This window comes from Netta rufina (assembly GCF_964035555.1).
Source record: "Netta rufina genome assembly, chromosome: 2".
Taxonomy (NCBI): domain Eukaryota; kingdom Metazoa; phylum Chordata; class Aves; order Anseriformes; family Anatidae; genus Netta; species Netta rufina.
This window is the reverse complement of record NC_140124.1, coordinates 43,314,935-43,342,388: the sequence shown is the minus strand read 5'-3', so window position 1 is coordinate 43,342,388 and position 27,454 is coordinate 43,314,935. Positions and strand designations below refer to the sequence as shown.

Here is a 27,454-nt window from a genome sequence, read left to right as displayed (position 1 = left end):
GCTATTTTGTCTGCTTGTATATACTTTTTTTTGCACATTAGAAAGATTCATGTTATAAATTATTTAAATCCTATTTTTTAAAAAAATGCGGATTGTATGAGCTTGGTTTTGTACCTGACACTTTTTTTAAAATGGAAAAATCTTATTTTTAGGTATAGTTGATGTTTTTCTGTAACAACACCAAAACGATGCCGTTGTAGTTATCATGAACTACTACCAAGTACCATCAGGAAAAGGCGTACCTTGTCACCTGCAAGAATCACTTTACAATGGATCCACTGGTTTAGAGGTTAGTCTGATAAGTAACTAGAAGTACCGATAGACTTTGTAATGTCATCTCCAAGAACACTCCAAGTGCAGAATGAAACACATGCAACACCTCCTGCCAGATCTCTGACTTCATACACCAAAGAACAAGCCACACACTCACTAACAACAGCCATTGAAAACCTCTTGCGAGGCATGCAGGACTGCGCTCCTGAAAGAGTAGATCTCTTTCAGCTTTGGCGGTGTGACTGTCCAAGCTACAGAGATGTTGTAGCGTTCTTTTAAGACAAATTTTGAATAATTTTATGTTTGTAATTTATTGACGATTTTTCCTGGCTGCATGGTTGGTTGTTTCTGCATGCCGAGAACATTCCACTTGTACTCTGATAAATGTCTCGTTTTGATGCTGTGAAGAATCCTCTGATGCCATTACCACTGTTGCTTTTCCCAAGTAACTTGGGAGAGGTGAGCATAAAAACAGTCCTTTCGTTAAAGATCCTATCAGCAAGAGATTCCAGAACGAGATCCAGAAGAAGCGTCGCTTTATTTTTCTGATAGTTACGTGTTCCGTATATTTTACAAGTCTGAAAAGTAAATATTCCTAAGACTTATTCTATAGGTTGTTCCGATAGCTGTCTTAGACTTGCAAGTGATTATTTTCCTTTTCAAGTAGCCAATGTATACACTTGGAATTGTAATGTAAGACCTTACATGTACTACATTTTTTTTTTTGTGCACACCTGTAGAAAGCCTATGCAATCTTTTTTTTTTTTTTTTTTTTTCTTCTTAAATTAGAAATGTTCAGAGAGAAAATTTATACCTTTTATCATTTAAAAAATGCTCTGGCAGTCTCTTCTGATTTGCCTTCCTTTCATAATTTGTGAATTTAAGATTACAATGCTCATGAATAAAATATTTGTTTCATTTAATAGTGGGATGCCCTTGCTCTTTCCATTGAAAAAGTAGTTAACTGCTATCATGTATTCTCAGGTCTGGGAGCATAGTACAATGCTCAGGGCATGTTTTGTTTATTTATTGTTGTTGTTTTTATTTTTAGCTCCCTGTTAATACTGTCAGACACCTTATAGGCTTTAAGTTGGACAGCACGGTGGCGGGATAACAGGGCTGGGTGGCTTTTGGAAAGCCTGGGGAAGGTGTTCCTTACTTTGTCACATGAAGGAAACAGGGTAGGATGTTCCCTCGATTCTGAAAATAACTTCATTTAAACTAATTCTCAATTAGGTACCTTTTAAAATACAAGTCTAAATGACTGCCTTATTGGACACTTGCATGGGGAAAAACATGCTTCACTCTTCCTGGTCTGCATTTTTCGAGCGTTGGATAACACAGGTCTGGTTTATTTTAAACATTCACCCACATCGTTGGAAAGTATCACGCCAGAACGCTTTGATTTAACGCAAAACAGCAAACATTGGCTGTCAGTGAAACAGGAAAAGCTGCGTTCCTTGTCCGTCACGGCATTGCTGCGGGGCCGCGGCTCGGAGCAGTGTACACATTTGGTTTAAGTACATTGTCGCTGACGGTTTTAATCACAACCAAGTAGGATTTAAGTTCAGTTTTTACTCATGGTGGGATGATTTTACTCACGGTGGGATACATACAGAGGGCTGTGTCAAAGCAGTGAAATATTTTTTCGAGTGTGTTGACATACAACTGCTCGCTCCCCGTTTTGGAGTTACTTACGCAAGTCAAAATAATTTCTTCTGGGCTAGCCACTAGTACTGGTGCCCTCGTTGCTTTCAGGTGTAATGACTAAGAGCTACAGAACTTCAGCAGTACTTGCTATTAGCGACTGCAGGCTTAGTTTTTTAACAACTGAAGGTCTGAGCCTGGCTCAAATATTTTTTTTTTCTTCAGCTTTTTACTATATTGTCGCAATTATGCTCCAAAATCTGCAACCTTTGATTCAGTAGAACACCAGGAGGATGACCTATAACTAAGGAAACAGCCAAGAATGGAAGGTAGGTTGGGCAATGACGCCAGATGCTCATGTATTTTCCTTTGCTGGTACAAGGATGGTTCAGCTCTTGTAGCATGATGAGCTACAGGTTACTGCAGCTGAGTACTTCTAGGATGCAAGTGGCAAAGCAGGCACTGATGCTGCGTGCAGGTGAGGCACCAAGGAAGGTCATACCATGCCTGCTGTTTTTTTTTTTTTTTTTTTTGTCATTTATTTTTAAGTGGCTGCATTAATGATGCCAAAGCAACTTGCAACTTTTCATTTAAATGCAGACCAGTAGCAAAAAAACTTGAAATCAAATTAGATTTCAGACCATTCAGGTAAGTAACAGACAGATTTGGGCCCAGGCTGGCTAGGACTCCTGTAGTTACCTTCTTATTGCTTTAAAACAATGCTATAAAATTAGTATTATTTCTGCTCTATTAAAGAAAATACCGACAGCTAAAATAGGAAATGTATTTTGACAGAACTGTAAAAACCTTTAAGGAGGGAAAGGTACTGGTACTTTTATTTTATTGCCAAATGAGACTGACGAGCAGCATCTATTCAGCTGACTTTAGGATGTTCTTTCAAATGTTTGCTTATTTCTGCTGCTGTTGAGGAGACAGGATGTACATTTCCTTGGAAGAAGCAAAAAACCACAACAGCTTGTACTTCCCTAGATGCTAGCAGCATTTGCTGAAGCTTGTGTTCCCTGAAACTATGTACAGCCACCTTGGATTTCATCACAGCAGGGGTCCTATATTTCATATAGCATCCTTCCAGCTTAGATTTATTAAGTAGCTGCTGTGGCTTCATTGCAGCAATTTCATGAGGTCAGCAACTTTATACTGTAGAGTTTGAATGCCTTAATTCATTGCTAGGACTGTAAGTACCATGTTACTGAGTGAATCACAACAAAACTGACACGACACCCTTAACACAAAACTTGAATTAACTTTATTTTCCCCTACAGTCAACAACTGGTCTGCATTGAGCTTTAAAGCAACAAAATAAAATGAAATCTCCAAATGACAAGGGGCCAGAAATCCAGATTTAATTACCTTTGTGAAAATGTTGCAGCTGTAGTATTGGTCTGTATAAACCACTGAAGTCAAAAATGAGTTCATAAATCAAAAAAAATATTCTACACCTTGGGAAAGAAGTCAGCAGTAACATTCTCATAAGAACACTGTAAATTTACATTTTCTTCATGAAAGGTACATACTATTCTGCATTTTACATCAAATTATTGATGTAAGTTTTGTTTCTATAAAAAGTTACAACCTGTGGCAGGAAAACAAACTGCAAAACCCTTTCTTTCATTTTATTAAAAGAAAAATTTCAAGTCTGTATAAAGTTTTCCTATAGCTGGAAAGTGAACATGTTCAGTCTCCATTTATATTATCTTAGTGCATTTAATCTGACAGTTTTCACCACTTTTTTCCTTAAAAAACAAAACAAAACAAAACAAAAAAAAAAAAACAGTATAAAAGACAGACAAAGCAAATAGCGCTATAGCAGGAATTTCTTCAATTGATTTAAGCACTCTAAATAAAAATGCAGAGAAATAGATTTCCAGAAAAAAACTTTTTTTACCCTCACAAGAGAAGGCAGTGAGAGGGGGAAGAGGTTTGCAAACCCTCTACTACTGATAGCCACAGAAAAGGGGTTTTGTATACCTGTCAACCTTTTTTTTTTTTTCCTTAAATAGGCTATACTTGTTTTATCAATGTAAACATTTACCTAAAATAGTTTAATTTCTGTTCTGAAGCACCAGCCACTGTATGGTGCTCAGTTATACATTACTATAGCATTCATTACTGTCATTTCGGATCTTTCAGGATACAAATTTAGCCCTTGTATCTACAATGTGCAAGATTTGCCTTGTCTACCTTATGAAGTGATAGTGTAAGGCAGCAATACTGCAATCACGTATGAAACAAAAGCAGCTTGTCCCATCTGAGCTGTCACCCAATTGATATGTCCTGTCAGCTCCTGTGGAAACTGCAGCTTTGCTTCTTACACTCCAGATCAAAACCAGCCTGCAGCAAGAGTAAAAGGACATTTAAAGAAACCATAGCAAAGTAATAGCGGGAGTAACTTATTCTGAACGTTTAATTCCAAAGACAGCTCTATTTCCTCTTAATTGCTGAAAACAAGTCATTTTAGATTTGACCATTCCAGTTAACATACTGCTGCTATTCAGCTGAACAGTGTTTTCCAAAAAAGATTGACAAGTATGCATGTGCCAAGGACCAAATTACAGGGTTCTTTGGTGCAGTCAGTCCAAATTCTCAACAGATTTGAAGGATAATATGTACCAATAAAAAAAATGCTGCTAGACTTGTATAGCAGCTCTGTCTTGCTTCACATTACAAATCTAAAACAGCTGTTCTCAATAAGCCAATATTTTTAATCAGACATTGCCTGAAAAATTTTGTACAATAATCTGGACCAATGATGGTTCTGTACCCTCATGTTGCTGTGAAACATGACTCGAGCTAAAGGCAAAGACTGGTTATCTCAAGGACAACTGCTTCGTATTAGCGATCAGAACAGTGTATTTAAACTGTCTTCCTGTTGGGTCTCTTGCCTTTCTTTAAAATTAGTTTATTCTTAATGTAGCCACGCTTCCTTTTGGAGGTCTAAAAAGAAAAACAGAATACAATGTATTAGTTAATGATTTAGTCTTGACCGCGTTTTTACTACTGTGCATTGCAATGCCTGATCTTTCTTTAGATTTATTTTTAAAGAGCTTAACGGGTAAATCCTCAACTAGGTATTATCCATTTATTATTTTTAAAGTTGGGATTGTTAATTCATGCCCAACATTTGCTTTCGTACAGGCTGTACTTTTGCAAGCCCCATATACCAGATATGTAGATTTATTTTCAAAGCTTGTGCTGAGGCAGAATTAATAATTAACCAACAAGATAAAGCTCAAGTAGGCCAAAGAGCAGAAGCGATAGCATTAGTTTTGTTTGGAAATCCCTTCTTATATCTTTTTGCACTATTTGATTCTCTTTAGAAGTTAGCGAGCTAGACAGTAATATTTGCTTGAAACAGATTTTTCAAGAAGTAAGAGAAATTGAATAGTCACATTTTAGTCTTTAGTCCTCTGCTGGCTGTAGGTTAGTTAGCTCTTTCTGCCCTTCTGTTGTTATCAGTGGATTTTAGATGGATTTTAGATTCCTCTTTTTTTTTTTTTTAAGGTGTTAATGGGGGAAAGTGTTAATGTTAGTCTTCACTAATATTAAATTTGAAGTTGCATAAATACAGTTTTAGCTCCTGACAGGCAGAATGGTAGTGTCTGCCACAAGTCAGACAGCAGGCAACTCCCACACCTGCTGCAATTTGCTGCGTCTACCAGCAGGCTCTGATATGTCAATTAAATATGACTTTTTTCCCCCTTTTTACTAAAAAATAATAATATAATATTTTAAAGTGTGACACAAACTAATACACAATACTCAGACAGTGTTATTTCTCTGAGTTTGAACAATGTCACCCTTCACAGGGAAGAGTGATTCGAGATGGACTGGATTTCCAGTAAGGAAGCAACTGTTGAAAACCTGTGGCTACTACGGAGCCCTCAGCACATACTTAAGAAATCTGAGTTTAGCCATTAGCCCCACGCTCTTTGCTGGTCCTCTGATTTCTTAATGGGAAGCAGAGCTGGTTGGTACTGCGAGAGTTGGCTATGGATCAGAATTAGCGTCAGTGTTTATCCTGTCTTTAGACAGAACTGAAACATCCACAGCTTAACTGTGGTCAGAGATCATTGGTAAGAGATAAAGCAAGGCTGTATTTAAGATCAGAAGTTATACTGTATATGTATGATAGGCGTAGTAAAACTTCTGATTTCTCTTTAAGGCAAGTCTAGCTCTGTTGGCAACTCCCAAATACCTTAAATTTTATGAGCTTGCAACAAGCAAACAACTTTTACCATTAGGAGTCCCCTCTAACATTCCCTATTTGTAGTTCTGTGACACGCAGCGTAAGATTACTGGCTGTACTAAATTAGTTTGTTACATGTTTGTTTCTGACAGGATTCTGGAATTCCCTTTGCGACATATGTTAGTATAGATAGAAATCAGGTTTTGTGAAGGACAGGGCTGCTAAGATTCTCCCAAACATCCCTGATAACAAATCTTTCTTACTAGGCTGAAAAACCACACCACAACTAACGCTGTTAAAAACATTAAGATGACTTCAAACAGGAAGCAGCCAGACACTAAATTCCATCAACAAAAAAATCATATTTAATTTATTTCATACAAAAGTACCATTTTTAAACTTCTAGGCATCACTACTTTCAAACAAAGTCAGAAAGCAACTTCCACATTTTTTACTTAGTGAGCCATAGTTACTGAAACATGAATGGATGTACTTTAGAGATTATACTTTCAGTTACATGAAGACTTAGGAGTTGTAACAGCCAGTGACACACTCTATTTCCAGTTAGCATTCTGCCTAAAAAAATATCTAGCCTTGTGTCTTTACATGCTCGTAAGTTAAGCAGACAGTAAATTAACAATTATTACCAGCAGGCAGGTCTGATATTGGACACTAACATGAACAGTATCCGTAACATTCTGGCTAGTGGAAATACATAATTCACCAGCTATGTGATGCACTGTTAAAAATAAACTGCCATTTCCTGACCCCTTTGAAATACTTCACTGGGAACCCACCTTCTTTGACAAATACTTCTGTTTCGGTACAATGTTGGTTACTCTAAGTTTATGATCCAATGTCTCCCTGTTGTCTAGTTGTTTCACCTTGTATATTCTAACAAGCCAGTGCTCTGAGGTAAAGGCTTCCTCCAGATGTTTAAATTTAATGTCCTTGTTTCCAATCTCAGCATTTCGTGTACGATCAAATCCTGGAGGTGTCCGAAAGTCCAGCTGTAAAGATTAAAGACTGCATATTAGTTGAAGACATAACCCAAAACATGCATCACTGCAAACTATTGTACTTCATACCACATGGCAACAATTTCCTCTGGGCTAGTCAAAGGATGACACTTCCCTTACGCTGGTTATTACTACACAGAAAACTCTCATAGTTATTTTTTTTTTTTTTACAGTTGAGAAAGATAAAAAAAAGTCTCATTCCTACAGACGATGCAGAAGAGAGCACTTAGTGTCTGAACAGAAATACCACTTCTACATTCAGAGATAAAACTATTCAAGCAAAAACCCAAGGTACAACAGCCTATGGTAGCTTTTTAGCACAGCTGCTCATGTACTTGCTGATCTTTTACACCACCACAGTTTGCAATTTCACATTTTCTGTACAATCTAAAATAGTTTCATACCAGACTTATCAGTTAAATGTGATCCCTGTGTTAAGAATAAGATCAATTAAGCTCAACGTTTTAGCTGAATAAAGGATTCTTTTGCTAACATATCAAAATGATGAGCCCTTGGGGCAAGGGGTGGTGGTGGAGGGAAGAATGGGAAAAGAGAAAAAAAAAATGCAAACGAGGCAGATTTAGCTATGTATGTGTTTGATGATCCCAAAGGGGACTGACAACTCTCTCAGAGAATTATACCCTGCCCTTATTATACAGCGTAGTGTTGCTTAATACACTGATGTGACTTGGACAGGAATCAGGTAGTTTCTGACAGATACTAAATCAGGTGGTTTCTGACAATTAACTGTTTCACTTATGTTGTAGGGAGTTTTACATTTGGCTTTCATAACAACAAAGCAGAAGAGTTAAAGCTTTAGCGAGTGCACTGCATAATGGAGTTAAGACACCCATCGGAAGCAAGGTAAAGGACAGCAAAAAGCTAAGTACAAGGCTTGGTTAGCAGCACGAGTGCTTTTGGCTAGAGGCCGTATGCAGTGGAACACGTGCAGATGTTGTAATTGGTAAAGCAGACTCTTACCTCTGATTCTGCTACTACAAGCAATGCTCAATCTAAAAGATGGAAAATGCATCAAAATAGCATTTGTTTTTTGACATTTTAATTACGATTCAGTTGAAGATTTTGCACTAACCTGCATCTCTCCAAATCTGTAATAGGACATTTTATACATGAGGCAGTTCAGTAAAGTTGGGGAACCTGCCTTGTCTACCCGGAATTCTCCCTGAGGAGTGAAGTAATCACTTTCCTATAAAAATAAAAGAAGATAAAAAGAGTTGAGAGAAACTAAACCCATATTTAAGGTCATTTCTCATTCCCTTCTCACAAAAGAAAAAGAAAACACAACAACAAAATATTTTTATTAAAAAAATCTAAATTGACATCTACAATTTAAAAGCTGATTCAAGCCAGTCTTAAAACAGAAAGCTATGGTGCTCATTAAAGGTAAAACTAGTTTCAAACTACCTGATTGTAACCCCGAACTGCATGGAACAACTTTCCTAAATCCCCTTTACAGTCTTGCTACAAATTTTGTCACTTCACAGTAAGCAGTTACTGGAAAACTAATCTGAAAATGTGAAAGTTAGACATCTACCGAACTTCTTTTTCAGAAATGTGAAAAGCCCTGCATTGTAAGTACACACTGTCACTGGATACTTTGTACATGCAGTGTCAAAACAAAAATTTTCTGCTGTTCTTGTATCTAGTACAAGATGAAACTATTCATGCAGGCGATTCCCTTAAGCCAGCACTAATTATCTAGGAGTTTTTGTTAGGCTTTGCAAAAATCTGTAGTGGTCTTTGCATATCTCTGAGATATTCTAATGACTTACTTAAACTCTGTGTAAGTAAATATTAACAGTTCAAACTCTGTAATAGTAGGAAAGAAGCTAAAGAAATCTGTAATACCAGCTGTTTAAATGTTCTGAATGATCCTACTTTTTTTTTTTTTTAATAATACGACAGTGCCTAGTGAGACACACAGAGGACTTACAAAAGATATCCTGTACTTTTAGTGTCATGCAAAAAGGTGAAAGACTTTTGAGGTTATTGGTCTTTCAAAGCCATAAAAACTGGGTTACAGGCCTCTGCAGTGTTATTCTTCTAGAAAAACAACCTCCAGCATGTTTTTCAAATGAAATTGTGACAAATGGAGATTTCCCTCCACTGTTATGAGTACTACCAGAAAGGCAACAATGTACATAAAGGTTAAAAAAACAAAACTAGAGATGGAAACACAGAAATAACATGTAGCCAAAAACACTTCAGTGTTCCTGTGAAGTTTTCCACTTACTCGAATATCTTTGGGATGCTCCCCCTCTGCTATTCTCACCATCCACAAGAACTTATTAATATCATCACCAGAGTAGCCAATCACACCACCAAAAATAATCAAAACGTAATCCACATCCAGGCTTCTCATGATCTCGTATGCTGCCGATTCATTTGAGGACATCGCCTTCCCCACCTGTATCATAGCAAAAAGAGCTTAAGTGTCTGCATAGGAGCCCATTGCACAGATTCTCAGATCAACAGCCTGCAAAATCAAAGTCCAAGAATACATATTTACCGAGCAGACCCTAAATTTTCATTCTAGGTAAAGAAAACCCATTGCTTTGATTTGGAAACCCCAAAGCCCAACCTGAATAGAAATATTTTCTCCTCCATAAGAAGTGCTGCCTGTTGAAATGAGCTGTGTAAAACCTAACAACGATCATTTTTCTTTTGTGGCAGCTACAAATTTTTCAAGTCACAGCTGTATTGCCAAAAACTCAGTATGGCAGAAAACACTTAATTACAAATTATTTTCAAAGCTTTAGACACAGTCTAAAATGAATAAATTATTTGAAATATTACTGATTTATTCCTCCCCTTCACCCCCCTTTTTCTTTTCCCTTTTGTTGATCTCTCCTTCAGTAATGCAGCCACGCTGCATTGTACTCAGCGGTGTTGAATTTAGGGAAAGTTTATACAGAGAAAACATCTGAATAGAGCCATGCTTGAGTTAAAAGCATACATTGGCAAACCAATGTTTTGGCCTTGAAAATCTTTTTAAAGCTGCATCTAAAACCTCTTCCAAAACGGTCATTTTCCACACTAAGAATTCACTTAGGTCAGGAACTGGCATCAGTTTCGTAGTTCTGTTTGCCATTGAATTTCTTTAAGTATAATAATGTCTCACTGCAGTAGGAGGCCGTAACTACAACATAAATAATTTTGCATCCAAACTGGTAACATTCAGTTAACTCAAGAACTTAATTAGAAAATACTAAGCTTATGCTGCAATCTGTCAAAAAGATAGAGAACCTCAATTTCTTGGCCATTGGCCTAATCGAAGTTATTCGTCAGATTTCTATTCTTGTGCAGGACGAAGTCAGCTGGCAAATATTTCAGGGCACTGCCTCGTTCAGAACAAAAGTTCAGATATTTGCCACAAAACACACTCACTGCTTGTTTCCCGTTCTTCAGAAATGGAAGCTAACAGTGGCAGCAGCCGTGCTGGAGAGAATTCTTTATTAAAAACCATTATTACTAGCTGCTGTAGCCTGCATGGTTACTGTGCTTACGAAATGCAGGTGTCTCTATACACCTGAATACGGTCACTCTATTCACCTGATAGGCCTTGCCCTACTGGGACTGCCTGATTTCACAGAATCACAGAATTTCTAGGTTGGAAGAGACCTCAAGATCATCGAGTCCAACCTCTGACCTAACGCTAGCAGTCCCCACTAAACCATATCCCTAAGCTCTACATCTGAACGTTTTTTGAAGACTTCCAGGGATGGTGACTCCACCACTTCCCTGGGCAGCCTGTTCCAATGCCTCACAACCCTTTCAGTGAAGAAGTTCTTCCTAACATCTAACCTAAAACTCCCCTGGCTCAACTTAAGCCCATTCCCCCTCGTCCTGTCACCAGGCACGTGGGAGAACAGGCCAACCCCCACCTCGCTACAGCCTCCCTTGAGGTACCTATAGAGAGCGATAAGGTCGCCCCTGAGCCTCCTCTTCTCCAGGCTGAACAAGCCCAGCTCCCTCAGCCGCTCCTCGTAGGACTTGTTCTCCAGGCCCCTCACCAGCTTCGTTGCCCTCCTCTGCACCCGCTCAAGCACCTCCATGTCCTTCTTGTAGCGAGGGGCCCAAAACTGAACACAGTACTCGAGGTGCGGCCTCACCAGAGCTGAGTACAGGGGGACGATCACCTCCCTCGCCCTGCTGGTCACGCTGTTCCTGATACAAGCCAGGATGCCGTTGGCCTTCTTGGCCACCTGAGCACACTGCTGGCTCATATTCAGCCGACTATCCACCATCACTCCCAGGTCCTTCTCTGCCTGGCAGCTCTCCAACCATTCCTCTCCCAGCCTGTAGCTCTGCTTGGGGTTATTGCGCCCCAGGTGCAGGACCCGGCACTTGGCCTTGTTGAACTTCATGCAGTTGACCTCAGCCCATCGGTGCAGCCTATCCAGATCCTCCTGCAGAGCTTTCCTACCCTCGAGCAGATCGACACACGCACCTAACTTGGTGTCATCTGCGAACTTACTGAGGGTGCACTCAATGCCCTCGTCCAGATCATCGATGAAGATATTAAAGAGGACCGGCCCCAGCACCGAGCCCTGGGGGAAATTAGGGATTTATACCTAACATCTTAGGTATATATACCTAACATCTTAGGGATTTATACCTAACATCTGCACTACAGACACTGACAACAGCAAAACAGAGCTATCTATAGAGTAGACAACAACACAGAGCTATCTGAGTTGAATGAAAGAAATTAAAAGTTGGATGTTTTATCTACCTGCATATTTGAGGGGACAATCACATCCAGTCTACAACACTTGCACTGCTACTCGAACTTTCTCAAATTCTCAAGACACCTAAAAATGCATTTAATCTGGTCACTTTTCATAGTGCCATTCAAAATCCAGTCAGCAAAGGCACTGCTGAACTGAAACGATCTATATTTGGATCGTGCTGGTCTAGTACTAAGCATGGGGGGACTGGTTACATGATTTGGTGCTATCTATCCTCCCACAAAGAAAAGAAGAGAAATAGAAGTGAAGTTCTGGAAACTCCCAGAAAACAAAATGGAGAACCCAAAAGGAGAATCAATCCCCTCCACCCCCAAACCAATCTTTATAACGGAGTTCTAGGAGATGCCAAAACAGCCCTGTTCCTTCCACCTGTTTCCCTCTCTGTGGGATTTTTTTTAATACCATACTATCCATCAACTGACATTTACAATTTCATGCTTGACTGAAATGTAAATGTTTCTGTGCTTCCGCAGAAAGCTGCCCTCCTTACCAGAGCAATGTGGCTGTTGTTCCAGGTGTTGTTATCAACCAGCGTTGTGCGGTTGGCCATCCCTGCTATCTGATAACCATAGTCCCACCACGACATTACCCTGGCGTGCTCATCTGTGTTTTGTCTCAGCCAGTAGTAGGCTTCCCTGAAGTCATCCAGGATATTCCGAGTGCTGGAAAACAGAGTTCATTTTATTCACATCGATATAAATGCTGGCAACAAATTGACTGCAACATGATAAATCTGGGCTCACAAATTAAGATCTTCTTATGTGCTCAACTTCCTTTGAGGGGTTCTGTCACCAGTTTGCACTCAGAAGTTTGACAGCTGAATGGCCCGAAGCTGAAACTGCTTTTAAAGATGTGACTAAATGCATTTCCAGTTGAACATATATCCATAAACAGGTTTTATGACTCAAATACTTTTTTTTGGATAGGATTACTTTTATGTATTCACATTAAATATTTTCTTAAATTGTATATATTTTTGAGAAGTGGACTATTAAGAGTTTTTATTCAGGTGACAATTCTGCCTTAATAATAATTAGAAAGCAGCAAAGCAGATTACAAATGCAAAGGAACTAGAAATACTTTTGCCCTTAAATTATTTTTCAAACCTGTGACCTTACCCATCATGGTTATAGGAAGCAAGAACAACGCTAGGGCTGGAGTACGCATTGCTTGTTACCCAGGTACAGTGCACCGCAAACATCATCAACAACATCAGCATCAGCATAGTAACAATGTTTTTGATATTAGGACCCAGTCCTTCTTCTGTTTTTTCCTGTTCAGATACGTGTTTTCTCACTTTGCCTGCCTAAACAAACACAAACATAGCTGTTAGGGCAACTTTAATCATCCATGGCAACGGAACTGAAATGCCTTTTTCTTCACGACATGCACTTCATAACTGCTATGGAATACTATAAAAATAGACCAAGTTGTAAAGTAAATTAACTACGTGTGCACAAGAATATTCTGACAATCCAGCAAGTTGTACAAATGGATTATTCCCCAATAATCCATTTAGGGGAAAAAAAAAAATCTATTACATGAGGGCTACTGCATGATTTAATTTGGCTTAGTCTGATGATGCCCATTTATAAGGCAGAGTGGAAGAGAGCAGGACACAGATGTTTGTAGTGAGGAAAAGGGGGAAACCCAGGGCTCATGCATTGTCAGAGTTCATGTAACAAAGCCTAAAATAAAAGCAAGAATCGCTAACACCATTTTCTTCAGGAACAGGAGAGTACACAAGTTTAGGTACAGAAATACCTTTCCATAAAATATATTATTCTTTAATTTCACCTCACCTTAGAGGAAATACAAGAAGGAAACACACATTCAGTGATGCAGAACTGCTAAAACTAGTTAAAGAGAGCAATCAGCTGTCTGCCATCACTCTGGCAAGCTGGGTCAGCACTACAGACTTCCTTTTTGTTAAAGGCTCATCACTGATAAGCTACAAGCAACCACTTCTATGCTGACACTGGTTTTCTTTCAGGACATCACTTAGAGCTTACTGGAGAACCTCAACGCTTATTCTGTATTTCACTGCTAGTAATTCAGACCTTTAGCGGAATTTTAGATATCCCCTCACCTTATCGTACAGGTTGCCAGGGTTCCTTTTGTCATCCTCATCGCTGCTGTCCTCTATTGGCGGATTTTCCCTCTTCATATCATCACCCAAATAACGCTCAAAGACATTAGAGAAGGCAATTGCAGACAGCATACAGACCACTGGAGTCAAAGTGAGCATCAGACGAACCATCACGCCGGCAAAGTAAACGGCACTGATTGCATACAGAGCAACTGCAGAGGGGAAAAGAAACACCTACTGATGACATTTAGAAAGTAACAATCACTGTGACTGCACACATACACGCTGCTCACCATACAACTGTTTTTAGAAGTGGGCTGAGCATCTGCGTCTATAACGACTTGAACATGCATCTTGCATTGCATTGCTTTTTCATTTATGGAGATAACAGTTCAATTAATGCTTATGCCTTTTGAGCCTCAAACCCTTTCTGAAATTCATCTTGACAACTATTAACCATAACACAACCACACTTTCATATTCATTAATAATGCATCAGAAGATACATTATTAGTGAAATTTAATATCACGCCAAAAACAGTATGGGAATAATAGGTAGTTTCATTTGGTTAGAAAGACCAAATAGCCCTAGGCCCAACAAGTTATTAAATCTGTAAAACCAAAGAGTTAGTGTTAGAATCTCATATAAGTACCAAATTCTAATTTAAATTAGAGATACCTGAACAAATTGGGGGCTTGTCTACATTATAACAACATACAGACATAAGGTGATACTGTGAAGCCTATTCTGAAGCAAGTTATCCTGGATAGTATTAAAAAGAATACCACCACAAAACCCAAGATTTTCAGGATAGCAGGATTATTCACAACACTTTTCATAGGAGGAAAAAACAAACAACAACCTGCATGCATTCATTAGGAATATCTATTGTTCAAGAAATAGTGGTTATTGCTAGTTTGCAAACTAGCTTCTGTGAAAGATTTGCCATGGAAATCAAAGGGGATTGGTTTATCAGATTACATTGCATAAATATTTTGCACTTTGTGGTGAAGTAGTACGGCTCTCCGTTCTCACTTATAGGTCTCTTTAAGCTGACTTAAATAGATGGTGCAGCAGTAGGAGGCTAAAGGGGGTTCCCCAGCACTGGTCTTTACTGCAAGCAAAAGAGCATAAAATACTCTAAAATCACGGGATTTAACACCGATGTTCCCATTGCCAATGGGGTAATCTAAAGAGGCAGCTGTATATGACTAGAGCCTCCTGTTGCCACAGAAGTGCAAGACCGTGTGATCTTCACTCCTTTTGGGCTACAACTCCAAGTCACATCCTTAGAAGCCTCACTCATAGTCTTAGAAGTCTGCTGTCAAAGGAAAGCTTCATACAAATAAATTTGTTGTCACTGACACAGGGAGACCCTGTTCCTGTGCTTAGGCTTGCACCTTATCTAGCACTTGCTCCACACCAAATGGTCTAGCTCACTAAACTAGCTGAAAATCTGGAAAGAAAATTCATTTTGAATCATGCTCTGTGGTGGGATGAGAGCCAGAAGAATACCTAGGGACGAATTGGGTGCTTTGCAGCCTGTGTGGGGAAAGATCTCCCCTTTGCTGCTGCACCGAGCTGTTCACCTGGCTGTGCTGTGAAACTGTACCCCCAATCATGGCTTGTGAGATCAGCGTGTGGAAGAACATGCACCTCCAAGAGCCACAGTGACAAATCCCACCTCTCTTGATAAGGCTCCATCACCAATCCACCAATCTCTGTATGAACTGCGTTTTTTATGGATGGTTTTAAATCCTGCTAGGTGCAGGCAACTTGTAACATTCACCTTTAAACACATCATGTTTAAACCTTTTCTAGAACATGTCATACACCAGCTTGGAGCAAACAAACAAAATAGAATCAAGTCGAAGACAAGAGTTTTCAAAACGATTTTTAAATATTTGCTCTTACCAAAGACTCTTTCATCATTGATGTTTTTGATACAGAACCACAGCCCTGCTGGGAAAGTACACACGAGAATATGCAGATCAAAAAAGAAGGAAACCCATGTTGTAGGCTGATGCTCAGACACAGAGGCAATGATCGGGATGTGAATTTTCGCATACCTTTTTTAAAAAAAATTCAGTTCAAATTATTTTGAAGAGAGAAAGTTATTAACACCTGTAAACATTAGGAGTTCTGAAATTCATTTCAAAGGAAGCATTTCAATGTAAAAGGTTAAATGCTCTATTTAGCAGAAACCTGATGAAACTTTTATATCAAAAAACGTTCCCATGTCTTATTCACCAGAATGAAAACATACAGCTATGGAAACCATCATTATATTTTGTAGGGCCAGTTATCCACACCAGAAAATTTCCTAGGATTTCAATATTGTATTTCAAGTACTCTCCTCTGCACAAAACACCTTCATTTGCCTAGTATGTCAAGTTGAAGGATTAAATCCCAGGCCAGTTAGTGACGCCCCCACGTTCTCTCAGATGCTGTCAGTCAGGCCTTGCCTACACTTGGAATTACAGGTCAACTAAACAGCATGCTGGACACTGAGTGCAGACAAGGACAAAACTATATTAAAAGACAGCTATGCACACAGGCCTCATCTGGGGTGTTGTATGGCCAAACAGTGAGGTATCAAACAAATGTCCTTCTTCACTGAGACCTAGGCCTCATTCAGAACTGCACTGATGTGTTTTAAACACAATATTGACTTTCTAATGTAGACAAGCCCTCAAAAGTTTAATCTTTGTGTGTGTATACATATATGTATTTATATACACATACACACACATACACACCATATGTAAGTGCAGGCCATTTCCTCTATAGGCAGGGAACATCTATGTGGTTTTCAAATAAATTTGAGGCTTCCTTACTGACACCTATTCTACTACATTTATTACAGGGTTGGTAAAGAATCCTGTATGAGCTGGGCTAAGGAGCCTGAGGGAAAAAAAGAACTAGAAAAGTCTGAAGTTCTCCTATCCCTGTTTTTAAAAATCTACCAATTAAAATTCATCTTAAACACTTGAATAAAACAAAGTATTTTGCAGATAAATATTCTACATTAAGTGTCTGGCTAACGAACTGAACGCTGGATTTTTAAATGTTAACTAAAGCAGAAGAGTTATTCACAAAACCATACACAAATAAACCAAAATTGTTCAGAGTAGACATCTGTATACACAAAACAGATTTATGAAAATAATAAACAGGCAACATGCAAGATCATGTGTAACATCTTTGTGACTTCGTGCAATGTTGTGCAATGAAAACAGCAGAAGTTTAAGGCTCTTAGTAATTTTTAAGCGTGTCCTCAAGTGTTGATACAACTTTTGGTTATTCTATGCTGAAAAGCACTGCTGTTTTGTATAGACAAACATATGATTAAGATACTCAAAGACTTCCAAAGAAGCAAGAAATTTAGCAAACAAATTAGTGATGAAGGTAAAATGGTTGCAAAGATCACGGAACAGTTACTACACATGCTCTCTTTAGATAACTGATCAAAATCCCACATATTCTCCTTGACTTAAATACTATATCGATTTGAGAATGAGGAGAGCAAAAAAAAACATTAGTTTTCAGTAGAATTCTATTGATAGCTCATGCTTATATCCTTTATCCCTACTTACCCGGTGTCCCACAAAGAATAAAATCTGCCACTCCAAGGAGCAATATAACCTGAAAAAGAGGAGGGGAAAAATTTTGCTGCTTAGATATTTAAGTGCATATATGTATTTTACACATTTAAATTATAGCACAAAACTAAATACCAAAAGAAATTTCGTTGAGTTTGTAGTATATGAGACCTACTGCATCAGGTAGCTGATGAAGTCTACCAACCATGAACTTAGTTTTGTAAGATCACACTGTACTAGTTATCAGACATACTAGCTATCAGACATACACACCTCCAGGAGTCAAAGTGATGCAAAATAATTAAAATATTTGTCAGAGAATGACAGATAGCAACTCATACTCTAAAAGAACTGTAAGAAGGAAACAACTGCTAAGAAAGTATTCTTCTCAAATTACTAAGCAGAGAACTGGGAATGACCTATGGCCAAAACACTAATACACAACTAAACACTTGTTTCATATTGTTTTTCTTCTGATGTATCTACAGGTGGCGTGGAATACTACTTGACAAGCTGATAAGCTTTACTTTAAAAAAAAAACACAAACAAACACAAAAACAAAACAAAGCTGTAAGATATTTTAATATCACAAGATGAAAGAAATATATAAATATCATCATGATAAGACGACAGATAAAACCTGAAGTTATACATAAGATTCTTCTTTAATTTCTACTTGCCTTGCAACTGTTTCAGCTCTCTCTACATACAGATATAGACAAGCTGAAACAAGAAAAAGTTGAATCCTTGTACGTATTATCTAAGCCTTTGTGCATGATGCAGTAAGTCTTCACTTTGATATTTACAAATGGTATCATTTGACTTTTTTTTAATACCTAGTTTAGACATTTAAATGTTGTGTTTAATGCTCTATGATGTATTTTTCCTTTCAGGCTTCAGACACAAAGCTTACTCCCAACCAGTTGCATGCACAAGTAAGGAGGCTATGCTAGCAGATGTGAACTAGCTGGTTATGGTCATCTCTGGATGTATCCAAAACACAAGACCAGATGGGATTCTCTTGAGAGTGCTGAAAGAATTGGCTGATGTGGTAACTACCCATGACCTTGATCAGGGTGCTAAGGCCCTTGTTGCCTGGAAGTGCCTAATGCTACACCTCTAGGAAAGGTAAGGAGTATCCGGGGAACTCCAGGCCAGTAACCTGAGTCCCTAGAAAGTCTGTGAAGCACAGCATCCTGAATTACATCATTAAATGCTTTTAAGACATTTTCCTAATTTCTCATCTGTAAGCTGAAGAAGAATGGGCTGGGCAAACAGCAATTCAATGTGTTGAAAATTGACGGTACTGACAAGCTCAAAATAGCACTGGGCAGCTTGGTGTCCCATTGGTGGCTGGCTAGTAAAACATAAAAATATTGCAGAGGCCAAAACAGTGAATTGTGCTAAATTGAGAATAACTGACAAGCCTTATGGCAGGCAGAACTTCCATCCAGAACTTTAACCTCCTTCTTCCAGGAGCTGTACCCTGCTGCTGGAGGATTATTAAGAAAATAGAAATGGAGCTGAGTGCTGTGAGATGGCCAGGGGTCTAGATCACACAGTACACCAGGAAAAACTGAGGGAACCAGGTTTGTTCTGTCTGGTGAAGCAGTGATACTATCAGTGAATTTCAGAAATTGACATTAACACTTCCTAAGAAATGCAACAGAGGACATATTTTTCTATGTATCGAAATTAGGAGCCAAATTTTGTCTTAATATGGCAGTCTGAAAAATTTCACGAAATATTAGTAGGACCTGCTCATACATACTGAAAAGCAAATTACAAACCATCAAGTTTTAGAAGACTTTCAGACAAATATAGATGTTAAATATTCTTTTGGAATAACGATACCATAAATAACAAAAATAAAACTGCAATAGTCCAAAATGTTAAGCGACTGATACCAGAAAAATCTACACTGAATCTATACATCCACTGCTAAACTGAATTACAAGAAATAATTCAGTTAAAATAAAAACAAGTTAAATCTCAGAATTTTTTTTTAAATAATATTCTGACAGAATAGTATATGAGGTGTAATGTTAAGATCACACAATTTACACCCATCAGAATTCAATTTTGGCATGGCTGACATATTTATCTATGAAAATAGATCAGGAAGGAAGTATTGTGCTGGATGACCAAGGATGTATGTCATAGAATCAGAATATGGCCGTTAGGCATCTGAGGACTGCAACCAAGCAAAAGCAAACTTGTTTTTGTGAGGCTGGGTAGAACTACCTTGAAGACCAGAAACTGAACCACAAAAGGAGAACTCACAGACATACATTAATTGCAGTCATAAAGAAATGTGGTTACTTTCTGAAATACTTGAACCTACCTCATCTTGACCTATCAATGCTATTTAGAATAGATTAACTACACTTATCTTCATAATATGCTTTTGCTATTGTTATGTTCCTCATACCAATCTGACTTTTTGTGTGAAAAGAAAAACAGAAACAAAGCAACATGGTCATTGGTTTGCTGTGGGGTTGCCAACATCTACTTAGACTAAACCAAACTGGTCACCTGAGTTACCTGCTCCTAAGAGAAACTGTTTTCATGTTTATTTACCTGTGTATGTCAAGTAGATGACGCTCAGGAATACAATACCAGCGGCCAGGGAGACACCCAAGAAGAACAATGTCTGAAATTCTTGCTTTGTTAATCTGTCTCTCAAATACTGCAGAAACGCATAGGCCTGCAGCAATGCAAAAACACCTGAAGACAGACAAAAGTTTTTGTTTAAATCCTCAAAAGAAGCAACAATCATTAAAGCAACTGGCATACTTCAGCTATGTTTGAATTACAAAAAAAAAAAAAAAAAATCATTTAATACATAACCTTACATCTGAAAGCCAGTATAAAATCACTTTCTGACAAATAGACTTTAATACTTCATAGGGATGATAGTCTGAGTCACTGCAAGAAAGTAACTACTCTCCAAAACATTCTTTGCTTATTATATATCAAGAGCTCCAACATCAACTGTCTCTTTGCTCCCAAATAAACTGCGTTAAGGGAGAGAATCACCTGAAAACTAGATTGCATTTATTTTCTCAAAAGCACAGTTTAACGTACGTAGACATCTTGAAAAAATAAGATACGGCTCTTGGCTAGCTTAAGTAATGAGTGGCAAGAAAAGAGCCCAGACAACACAAAGCCAAGACTAATATAGAAATACATGTACGTGGAAATTAAGCTGCTGAACTAAACAGTGGGATTTAATAAAGAAAAAAAAAAAAACAAACACAAGCATCTAATGAATACAGACAACAGAATTATACAAAGCTAGCGTTGAAACACCAGAATTCACTAGGTAAGTATTCCATACGCTCAAAAAGGCATTTCCAAGTTTAATATTAAACTAGAACTTAAATACCATTTTCTGTTGTTATTCGTTTCAATGTGTATAATCAGATCAATCCAATGATTCATCCACTCTAAACTGAAAAATCACTGGTAGCTGGCAGAAAGAAAAAAAACCTCAAGAACTCAAGTGTATTGTATTTCTTCAATTTGCGAATAAAACTGTGATGCATGATGTTGAAATTCACTAGTTTCAAAGTTCTAGAGAACAGCACAAACTGTCCACTAAATAACTGTAAAATTCTTAGGATGCAAACTATGGCTTGATAACCTTTACACCATCCCTTATACTCAGAATGATAAAAGAATCTCTCAAACGTATTAAAAATATTTTTGAAGTATTTTTTTTTCTGGTGAACTTTAGTTATATTAAAATTGCTGTCCCAAATGCATTTTCTTAAGCGACAATACGTAATTAAAAAAGAGGAGTCTAACAAGTTAAGTTACATCACAAAAAACAGTGTATGCTCCAAATAAACATAGGCCTAGCAGCCTTAGCAAAGACTGCTGTTGTAAAGAAATCAAGATGTCTGAATGTTTAACAGCTACTGAGAATAAACTTACTTTAAAAAAATCAAAAAAGAATAAAATCAGTTATTTAAAATCAGCCTCCTATATATAGCATGTCATTTGTATCTAACCCACTTTGACAAAATTATCAACTCTAAAAACAAATTGCTCAATAAAAACCGTGTTTACCAATAACCATGTTTCAATTTTACAATGCTCGACGGCAACATTATATTGCAAAACAGTAGAGATTATCAATGTGTAAAGTAACTGCTTGTCAGAATGTGTAAGTGATCCACGGTTATGGAGGCATTTTACCTCCATTAGCTCATGCATAGAAGGATAATGTGTTGATTGGAAAGAAAACTTCCCTACAGATACTGAACAGTACTTTTTCTTTAACAATTTGTTTTGTTAGTACAAGGTTCTTTCTAACACAAGGAACGAGATCTGCAAGGGTTTGAGGTTTTCTTGTGTTGAACATGCTGTTTGGAAGCAGAAACTCAGTTTTCTTACCTGCAGCTGCCATGTGTTCACTTGTTCTAATGGGCTGAAACCCCACAAAAGGTATCTGCATCGATAATATTAACCCCACAATGTAGAAAGTGCTATATGCTAGAAAAAAAGAGGGGAGGAGAGGGCAAAAGAGAAAGGTGAGAAGTAAAACTAATGAGTACGCACATTTCAAAACCAGATTCCATTTCAAACACAGATTCCATAGCAGAGTCCATTCCCCACCTTCAGTCATCAATGACAATGAAACAAAACTGTATTGTTTAAAATATTTTGCCCATCCTAATAACTTGTTTCACCTTCTGTGATTAGAATAACGTTAAAATAAAATTGCATTCAATTTTAAAGGAAGTAGTAAAGTACTGTTGTTCCTAATTATACTTTTTTTTTTCCTCATAGGAAAATGAACCATCTACCTAAGACACTCTAGCTTAGAAATAGTTCTCTCTTCTCATTTGTTTCTCTTGTTGTTGCAGAATATGGGTGGCAGAAGAGATCCCAGATAAGTAAAAAGAGCAGATTCTGTATGAGGAGAAATTAAAGGGACCAGACCTCAAAGAGGTAAAACATTTAAAAGTGCACTTACTTAAAAAAAAGCAAAATGTATGTTTGTTCTTTTTTAAATGCAAGAACAGAGGCATGGCAAGAAATTGGAAAGCAACACAATTAAAAATGAATACTGAGCATCTGTATTAATAGATGTGTATGAACCATACAGACTCATAACCCCCCAGAAAGTGGAGGCCAAGAACACAACTGTATTAATAATGTGAATCATTATTATGTATGAAGTGATATTCATGTACTTTCTCCTGACAGGATTTTGGTCCTAAATATTCCAGGGAGAGAGAGATGGGAATAGAAGAAACACCAACTGTGAACAGCCACAAATCTGCTTGCATTTTGAAGCAACCAGCCAACTTAAAAACCAAATGAGGCTTTCTTCCCTCAGTAACAATCACAAACAATGAACCTCCCAGATTTTTTTTTTTTTTTTAAACTCCTTCAATTCACAAACCACAGGCTTTGCTATGGCCTCAGTCCTTTGAGGAGATCCTTGAACCCATACAATCCTTTACTAAGCTCCACGAGAACAGATTTGGGAATCAGATCATATACCCATGGTACTGTTTCTGTTGCACCTGTGTATTATGCTCCCAGCGTACCATATGCTTTGCAAACATCACAAAAAAATCCCTGTCGTGACGCTTCCAACCACTTCCAGCCATCTTTTCTGGTGTGTGCTTTCAAGCGTCTGTATTTTGCTGCCTGGCCTACCTACTCATCTATTCCCTCTTTATGTCACTGAAACACATTTTTGCTGCAGGAAACTCAATTTTTGAAGAATTCACTTCAACATAAATCATTTATTGTATCATAAAACTGTTGCAACACTGCCATCCTGTGGAATTCTAATGATTGGCATAAATCACCAGGCTTCACATTTGTTAGACCATTGTAAAGAATCATTTTTAAACCCAGTCCTACAATTGGCATACTTCATATGCCCAGGTTTTTTTTTAATCTCTTTCTTCCCACTTCTTTCAAGCAGCTATCACATACGCTTGCCTGGCATCAAATGAACAGGTAGTCTGATACCATTTTTCAAGGAAGTTAGTACACGAAGGTGATAGATACATCATCACAATCTTTCCATGTTCCTTTGCAAAGACTATGCAAACAGCAGAACGTAAAAACCAAAACTTTATTCTCAGTCCTGCAATCCACTCATGATCATAACTTTGATGAGATCGAGAACTAAAAAAAAATCTGACCTTCTGTGGATAAACTCATTTCACAATTTTAGTTCCTACATACTGCACAAACACGAGAAAAACCTACTGAAAACTTCTCCCGAGTATGATCAAGGATTTGATCACACGTTTTCAATTAATGGATTATAACCACCAGAAATAAATACTAATCATCTAAAATTTTAGAACACATAAGCAGTTGATAAAAAATATATGCCTGCTCACTATTTAAACGGTAAAATACAACACACAGGACAAAGAATTAATGGAATTAAGTTTTAAATTCTCAAAGATCTTTTTTTTAATTATTATTATTATATTTTTAGAAGTATACAGAACTTAAGAATTGTACAGGAAAACAATACATTCAGATTGAAGTGAAAATTGCCAAGTCTAAAGCGCACAAACAAGACTATACATACAATAATGGAAGATAGTATCAACGAACCCTGCATCCGAATAAAGAGGTTATTTTCGTAAAATGGATGTAGATTTTAGTAGCTACTGTCCGCTGTCAATAGGTTGCCAGAAGTAACCTATTAGCTGCACTCTGGTAGTTTTTTGCACGCACACCAGCAATTCCTCATTGTCTTTGCAAAATATCTTTGCTTTCCCTACTGCAATGAGCTTTTGTAAACCCATCTGAATCTGAAACTGTCTGAACAGTTTGGGAGTGAAGCACATTTCCATTTCTTCCCAGAAGTGCTTGCACATTCCTACCTGGTTTATAAAAACATCCTGGTAAACAAACCTAGAACACACACACCGATGCAACTTCTACAGACATCTGTGTGTAAGGCTTCCCAGGGAAGTTTAGAATAAGCCAGGAATTGCAATGAAACAGCAAAGCAGCAATCACATTTTCATTCCAACTACTCTCCTAAGTGCATCTCCCTCAGCTGAAGGACAATAACACCTCAAAACACTGTAGTTATTTGCAAAACAAAGATGTGACAAAATCTTTAGTTCATATGAACTGGCAGTACTATTTCTTCCCCCCCCCCCCCCCCCCCCCCCCGCCCAATGAGATCAAAGACTGAAAGCTGGAAAAGTGAGAACACTTATGCTTTATTGTTTCTGATTACCGCATCATTTCTGGATTTTGTAATTACTAGATTTCATTTTCTCTTGCCTAACTCACAGAAATTGGAAAATGAACATATTCAATAAAATAATTTTAAAAGCAAAACAAGATAAATTACTCTTCCCTGAAGTTATGAAGAAGGAGTTAATGAAGTTAACTAACAGTAACATTAAAAATTAAAGGTGGGTAAACGTTTTTTTTTTTTTTCCCTTGTAAAAAATAATTTCAGATTCTGAATTATATAAATAAATAACTAAGAAGCAAGAAACAAATCCTTATATTGTGGTTTAAAAAAAAAAAAACACACCTAAAACTGAACTTCAGTAAATATTATGGAGTATATTGGTTAAAATACATAATGTAAATACAGTAATTTCCCTAGCAGGCTCTAAAAAAAAAGGCATGAAAATAAATATAAAAATAGTATTAAAATGGGTTAACAAAAATATATTTAAATATGAAATATCTTTTGATATTACACTTCAATTTATATATTCTCAAACGTCTCAATGTTTGAGATGTTCTCAAACGATCTTTTGTAAATGTTTCACATCAGGGAGTCAAAAGTGTTCTATCTAACTTATAAATAAATCTAAGAATACATGAATTGATTATTAATTATTTAATTCACACACCCACACTATGACACCAACTGATCTAACCAGTAGTCTCTGTAAACTGTTGACAGAGTATTTAAATATCAGGTAAATCAATTAAAATTTATTCTCCCGAGATCACTATCCAAACATTCCTGAAATTGGAAGCAAGGTTGACCCATTAACCCAATAAAATCTTAAGGTCTCACGTGGAGTAGACAGACTTTTAGGCTGCTTTTTAGTCCAAGTTATGTAAAACATACATGGCTGCTTAAAATTCCCCATGTCTTTTCCTATATATGTCACAACACACTGTAACATTTACGTAATGACTGCTACAAAACTTTTAAGAACTAATTGTTTAATGCACTAGGAAAAGACAAAGATGAAACATTATTCTTTATAACAGACACACACAATATATATACATTAAACATACTAAAAGGATTCTATAAATACCTAACCATCCAATTATTTCCTTTTTTTAGTGCACTATGAAGCAGAAAATGAATTACCAGCAACATATCTAAAATTTTGGAAATGTGAATGATATGTTTTAACTTCCTATTCCCACTGGTGTAGACAGTGACTGACTACAATCAGTAATCCAATTAATAAAATGCAATCTGATATGCAATTGCCTCATTCCCACCAAATACAGAAGACATCATTATAATTTCATATCTCATGATTCAGCATTTGACAATGATTGTTCAAAGAACACAACTTACCAATGTAGACCCTCCTGCTGTATCTCTGCATCAACAAGAGGACAAACACATGCAGTGGAATAAGGTTGATGATGAAAACATAGCCACCCCATGCAGAGACCTGCGAGAAATGGAATAGGAAATCAGATCTAAAAATATCTGCAAGTTCTTCAGATAGCCAGTGCTGGATATTTACAAGGGTCTGACAAGAAAACACAAACCCCAGTAAAAGCAATACCAGCAGGATTTTTCTCAACAGTTACTATCCAAAAAGAAAAAATCCTCAAAAGTGGTAAAGTTAAAGTAGCAAAGACTTATGAAATGAACTGGTGGATTTTCAAGGTTTTCTTACAGCTCCACTCTTCCTCCCAAGCAAATCTAGTCAGGCTGGCAGACAAGAATGTGATGATGGGGGCTTTTCCCTGTGGCGAAGGACGCTGCAAAAGGCAACAGTAGGACTCCCATCTAGGATTCGAAGTTTTCCTTTGACATACAGCTTTAGCATGATGCATTGTGCTTTTTGGCAGGGACAGGCAGAGCATCTCCAGCCAGAGAGAAGAAAGGGAGCAAGGTATACACTGTTGATGGCAGAATTCCTGGAGCAGAGCAGCAAATGGAGGTTGCAGAGTGAGGAAAGAAACAAAAGGAAGGAGGGAGATACACAGGGAACAGTGCCGAGCACCGTGGCATGATGCACAACATCATCGTGGAGGCTGTGAGCCTGTACTAACAGCATTACTTGAGAAGTGCTGCTAAGAGGTATTTACAACTTAAACACTACAGTGCTATCATTATGTCCTTCACTGTTGGTTTAGATAAAGATTTAATGAGCTACCATTACCATGTGTTACCACATTTCTAATACATTTAGAAGGGCTAATGTTGACTAGGAAGTCTACGTTTTAACACATGTTCTCTTGTCAAAATTCAGTCTAGACTTCTCCCATCCGTACCACGCCTATCCTAGATCTTCATTTTTAGAATGCAGCAGCTAATGTGGTTTCTACTTTAATTGTACTTTAAGGCTTAGATTCACATAGATATTTTTAAAGCCCTAGAATCCAGAAAGAAACCCAAATGACTATGTTCTACAGAACAAAATCTAAAATAAGGCCATGGCAGAGACGCTGTTTTCTGATGCTAATAGCACAAAACCCAGCATTTCAAAACTGGGGGCAACTGATTCATATATTAAAATAATTGGAAGCAAGTCCAAAACTTGTTAATTTTCTAGAAAGTCATTTCAGACTATCATTATTCTTTTCCCAAATTAGTGGCATGAACTAGCATGGGCTACATAGG

The 27,454-nt window shown here is 37.6% G+C and overlaps 1 protein-coding gene across 1 annotated transcript in view; it reads right to left on the bottom strand.

The window, feature by feature from the left end:
- Positions 1-3,164: 3,164 nt before the first annotated feature.
- Positions 3,165-27,454, bottom strand: part of STT3B (STT3 oligosaccharyltransferase complex catalytic subunit B) — a gene marked incomplete at its 5' end in the record, with an annotated part of 49,506 nt that continues 25,216 nt past the window's right edge. Inside the window, 12 exon segments of the mRNA XM_084282894.1 lie at positions 3,165-4,875; positions 6,925-7,137; positions 8,240-8,353; positions 9,401-9,574; positions 12,409-12,580; positions 13,037-13,224; positions 14,008-14,219; positions 15,923-16,077; positions 17,605-17,653; positions 20,191-20,337; positions 22,012-22,110; positions 26,174-26,273. Of these exon segments, the coding sequence (XP_084139020.1) occupies positions 4,795-4,875; positions 6,925-7,137; positions 8,240-8,353; positions 9,401-9,574; positions 12,409-12,580; positions 13,037-13,224; positions 14,008-14,219; positions 15,923-16,077; positions 17,605-17,653; positions 20,191-20,337; positions 22,012-22,110; positions 26,174-26,273 (1,704 nt within the window). The 3' untranslated portion in view covers positions 3,165-4,794.